This window comes from Mus caroli, unplaced genomic scaffold (genome assembly GCF_900094665.2).
Source record: "Mus caroli unplaced genomic scaffold, CAROLI_EIJ_v1.1 scaffold_21249_1, whole genome shotgun sequence".
Classification (NCBI taxonomy): domain Eukaryota; kingdom Metazoa; phylum Chordata; class Mammalia; order Rodentia; family Muridae; genus Mus; species Mus caroli.
Genome location: NW_018388703.1, coordinates 1 through 5,338, shown reverse-complemented (window position 1 = coordinate 5,338; position 5,338 = coordinate 1). Strand labels below are relative to the sequence as shown.

Genomic DNA, 5,338 nt, shown 5'->3' with positions numbered 1-5,338 from the left:
TTAGCTTGTAACAAAGAGTGATAGAATTCATTTTCAGGATTCATTTGCAGCCTAACTTTTATAGCTCAATTCCAGTCAAGATTCCAGCACTGATTTGCACCAGGACAATGTATTATCTCTCCCATTATCTGGCCACAAAGTAATCCTGACATGCCAGGGTAGAATAAATTGTTGCTTCTAGGCACTTGTGTTTATTGCAAAAAAGAGGGGTGGGGGTTGAAGTTATGTTAGGCTAATATGAAATAGAATATATCTACCATATATCAGAGTTCTTAACAGTGTTATGATAGAGGATAAAAATGCAAACCATTGTTTATCAGATGTATTTTAAAATCTATATCTTCTACAAATTGTCAATGTGAGCATTTCATAAACTCCAAGGTCACATTTCTGGAGCTTGCTCTTAACAATAACTTATCTTGCCTTCATAAATAACTAATATATAGCTCTATTTTATGGTTCTACTTCCAGAGAGAATTCAGCCATGTCCTGAATTATCTATTGTTTTCATGTATTTAGTTATGATTTTAAAATGCAAACATCTGATCACTATTACCACTAGGCCACACATGACCACAACTGTCAATTACATAAGTGTTGCAGGATATTTGATTGCATTGTGAACCCTGAGATTGTTTTTAATGAAAAAAAAAAAACTGTTTCTAGTTGTGGTGTGTGTGGAGAGCTTTAGCACATACTTTTAATCCCAAACAATGAAGACAAAGTTAGTGTGTAGAAGGAAGCACCCACGGTTGAAAGTGTTACCTATTGAGTGGCAGACTGAGGCAGTGAGCCTCGGGGATGACAAATACAGTAGGAGAATAAAAGTTTCTGTAAGACATAGTGATGATGTTCAGGGGTTTCTATGTATTAATTTCATTATTACCCACAAAGTGCTGCATATTATATAAATAGAAAGCCTTCAAAAGATTTATTGAAAGTATGTGACTGTGTTCTTCAACTTTACCTAACTTCATATATTTAAATGCAAACACTAAGCATTACCTGTATCCTGTCTTACAAAGATTATAACATTTTATTTTCATTGTCAGCAAAGGATTTTTTTCAGCTAGTTGATGAATGCACCAGATGCTGGAACTCTTATGAACACACTTGCTCCTGAGATTTAAGAATAGAAATGAAGTGAGTCACAGCTCTCAGTTCTACCTTCAGATTGCCAGCAGCTGTGAGCACAGACTTCACAGCTCGCATCCCATAGTCATAGTGATGCTGGGAGGACAGTTGCTCTGAGCACAAGCGGTATGTCGCCACAATCTTTATGGACAGTGGCCGAGCAGTGACAAAGCCACAAGAGTACAGCACNATCTCGGCAATCATGGCGTAGTCAGGCACCATCATGGCCACTGTCCGGAACAGAGCCTGCGGTGTACAAAGGAGATAGTTAGATGGTGTAGAAAGGCAATCTTGCTCTTGTTTCATCAAGCACTATGGTTTTAATTGCTTTTCTACAGTAATCTCATACCTACCATAATGTTTGCTATTTAATATACACTAGTTACAATATGCACATCATATAGATAAAGGAATTAAACTTGGTTTTCCATTAAGGCATATGTAATAAACACATCACTAGCTTTAGGTTAGCTGTTCTTTCTAAATGTCCAGAATCAGTTTTTCACAGCTGTTTCTGGAAAGCAACATGTGTACACCAGCCAGCCAGGATGCAAGCAAATTGGGCCTCTCACCCAGGATAGTGATAAAGACCCTGCTGTTGGGAGCCTGGTTTCAGTCAGGCACTCGCAGGATCCAATTAACTTATAACCTGGGGGGAATCTGCCCTCCCAATGACAAGACTGTGTTAAGTAAAGGAAATATTTTGAGATTCTCAGAATCTTTTGAGTCTGTAGAAACATGACTAGTCCTTCTGCAAACAGAAAGAACACTAAAAAACCAAAATGGTCACTATTAAACAACAATTTAGCAAGCTATAAAGATCATTTATAATAATACAATTATAAATGTTATAAAACAACTAAATGTAATGTGATGGTAACCAAATATAATATTAAATAGATTTTTAAAGAATAAATATGATATTTATGTTTAGAATATTAGTGTGCATTAGGGTTCACTTTAATATGTTTTGTATTAAAACATTGCTCCTTGCACACACATGAACATAGATATAATTCTGCTACTTTTTTAATTCATGAGAGAGAGAGAGAGAGACTGAATTCACAATTTAGTCAGAAGCTTCTGTCTGGTTATGAGTTATGCGGTCTTGTTCGACAACAGTACAACGTAGTAGTAGCTAATTTCTAATGCCTTATGTGGCAGGCTGAACTCCCACCTTCCATGTGCTTCCCAGATTCCTATCTCCCTTTCTCACACTTGCCATAACTCGGCTCTGGAACACTGTAAACATACTTATACAGAAGGGCCAACAGAACACGGAAAGGAGTTACCAAACCATATCACTGTGGTGTTCTGCTTATTAGAAATCTTTTTCTAAAGACAACAGTTGACATCAAAATTGTCCAAAATGAAGTATTTTTTATAGGCCAATAAGATTTCTCAGTAGGTAAAGATTCCTGTTATATAAGCCTATCACCAGAGCTTCTGTCACAGAACCCATAATAGAAGAAGAGAATTAACTATAAGAAGTTGTTCTCTCACTTCTACTATACACATGCTGTGGTATTCCAGCACCCATACTAGTGCATGCGCACACACACACACACACACACACACACGATTTTCGAGTACCAGTATGTTTCTGAGCATTGCAGTAAGTCGGAGGATAACTCAATGCTTTTGAAACAAAAGTAAATTGGATTCTAACTTAACTGGTAGCAGGTCTTTTTCAGTACCAGAAAGAGAAATAGGGCAGAGGTGAGAGGCAAAGATCTTAGTAACACATCAGTGTGAGTGTTTTACCATATGTAGTCACTGTGAATGTGAGTGCAATCCTCTGTGTTTATTTCAGCAGAAATACATGAGATAAGTTTCTACAGGGTCAACTCCATTTGTAGAAGGGTGCTGTATGAAGAACTGTACCTTCTGCAGTTTGATCCAAAGGCCTGCATATCGATGCAACTGAAAACAAGGAAACCCGCAAGTGTTGGGATGTGCAAGTCAACCTTGTGACGGAAAAAGTGGATAAAAAGAAAGGTGCCACAGGCTTCTGTGACTCTTCAAAGAATCCTAATCTGCCATACATAGCATTAGATTGAAATTGGCTCCAGGAACTAGTGAGACAGCAAAAAGAAACTGAGGCCAGAGTGGTGGCTGAGCCCTCCCCAGGCCCCACGCCCACCCCACTGCCTGTCTTGACGGAAGTCCTAAGAGGTGACTATGTTCCCCCTACTTCTTCTGAGTTACCTCATCAGAAGGGGCTTTCCTTTGGAGCATGGTGACTTTGTGGCAAGTAAGGATTGGTGGAGGATTTAGGGGCTGGGGATTGACACAACACTGTAGATAAGCTTATGCATTGCACAATAAACTCAGATCTGCACTCTGATGCTGGTCCTAGAGTCTGATTCCTGGGATTCTTCACGAGACTCCATCACCTCTCACCGCATTCTTGTTCCTGTTCCCACATTCAAGCAATATTTTTTCTCTACTATTTCCAAGGATCTGGAAAGACATTGCCATTAACATGTTGTCATATTCAAGGAATGAGCTTGATGCTAGTTGAGTGTAACAGTCTACTTTCCTTTCTTCCTCAGATGCTGCAAGAGAATTTCATACTACACTCTCTCTGGAAACTGTGTATGTGTCAAGCTATTCCTGTGTAATGCCAATAGATCTGGAATATGCCCATTTTAAAAACTATTCTGAAACAATCTTGAGTAACAATTCTTTGGAGTGGTTCCCATCTAAAATATAGCTCCTCTGAAGTAGAGATGTGATCAAGAAATTTGAGGTTTTATCCAGACATGACCAAATGTTAAAAGGGGGATTCTTTCCACACAAAATAATGCTTATCAGTTATCAAAATATGTGTAAGCTATAGAGTGTGCCAAATTTACAAAAGAAGTGTAATAACCTTGAAACCTTCTTATCATGAACTATTTGGAGTTAGGAAGAGGGGATGTGTGCAAATACTCTCTTTGATGGGAGCAGCTGGTCAGAGATGAGCCCTAAATTCCCCATACTATCCCCAAGTACAATGAACAGTTGGGAGGGCTCTCTGCATTTGAGAAAACAGAAGTGGCCTCTGGTCCCAGGCTCAATGCCCAGAGCTTGCTGAGAAGAGGATGTTGGAAATGCACATGATAAAAGAAGCAGCCAGCCAGCCAGCCAACCACTCCAGGCAGACTGAGAGCTCACCAACTTGGAAGTTGGTGTGGAGCTGGCCTCCAGTAATCCAGGAAGAAGAGAGACCCAGGAGGGGAGTCTCCACAGAACCTTCAGACAAATGCCCAGCCCAGAACATAGCCTATGTCCATTTCTGTACTGTTTGTATGCTCAGTGGTTCTTTGTTCAAACACTGGATTCATTTGTCAGGGAGGAAAGTCATTGCTAAGGTGAGCACTTCAGAGAGAGAAAACAGTATGTAGAACGGCATGGGGCATGCAGAGGCTCAAAGATCACTGTGAAACATACATAGGCCTCTGTGATAAACAAGGAACAACAGTATACAAGCATTAGCTCTTAACACTTTATTTTGTGGACCAAAAAAAAAAAAAAAAAAAAAGAGCCTTAGTAGTCTTAAAGGTTTGTTTTTATGCCTTAATTATATGTATGTGTATACCTGTATCTGAGTTGATGCAGATGTGAATGCATGTGCTTGCTGACTCCAGAAGAAAGCCCTGGGTCTCCTGGAGCTATAGCACACTGCTTATGAGCTCTCAGTGAGAGTGCCAGGAAGCAAACTCTGGTCTCTGCAAGAACAGGATGCTTTCTTCACCCCTAAGCCACCTCTCTAGATCCCCAGTAGCTTTTACATCTAGAATTACACGGTAGGAGTTCTTTTGATAGAAGACATTGGTAGTATTGCAACAGTAGTATCCAGAGCAGGAAACATCTGTGCCAAGGGAGCTGTCACAACAGCTCGGCCAAAAGTGAAGAGGGCTGGGAAGATGGCATGTCAATGGGACAGTGCAGAGTCAACAGAAACCAAAAGAGCAGTCAAGGTGGAGGGTTAGGTGTGGGTGGAGAGGATTCAGGGATAATAGTGAGGATAATAACCATTTCTGGGGCCAACGCTTGCCTTCCTTCCTTCCTTCCTTCCTTCCTTCCTTCCTTCCTTCCTTCCTTCCTTCCTTCCTTCCTTCCTCCCTCCCTCCCTCCCTCCCTCTCTCCCTCTCTCCCTCCCTCCCTTCCTCCTTCCCTTTCTCCCTTCCTTCCTTTCCCTTTTTCTTTTAAAGAATTC

The 5,338-nt window shown here is 40.5% G+C and overlaps 1 protein-coding gene across 1 annotated transcript in view; it reads right to left on the bottom strand.

Moving 5' to 3' along the window:
• LOC110287744 (dynein heavy chain 7, axonemal-like) overlaps positions 1 to 3,621 on the bottom strand; it is a gene marked incomplete at its 3' end in the record, with an annotated part of 8,403 nt that extends 4,782 nt beyond the window's left edge. Inside the window, exons 1-2 of the mRNA XM_021154287.1 lie at positions 3,538 to 3,621; positions 1,168 to 1,380 (exon numbers count right to left, since the gene is read on the bottom strand). Of these exons, the coding sequence (XP_021009946.1) occupies positions 1,168 to 1,380; positions 3,538 to 3,621 (297 nt within the window). The remainder of the gene's footprint in view (positions 1 to 1,167; positions 1,381 to 3,537) is intronic.
• Between the last annotated feature and the right edge of the window lie 1,717 nt (positions 3,622 to 5,338).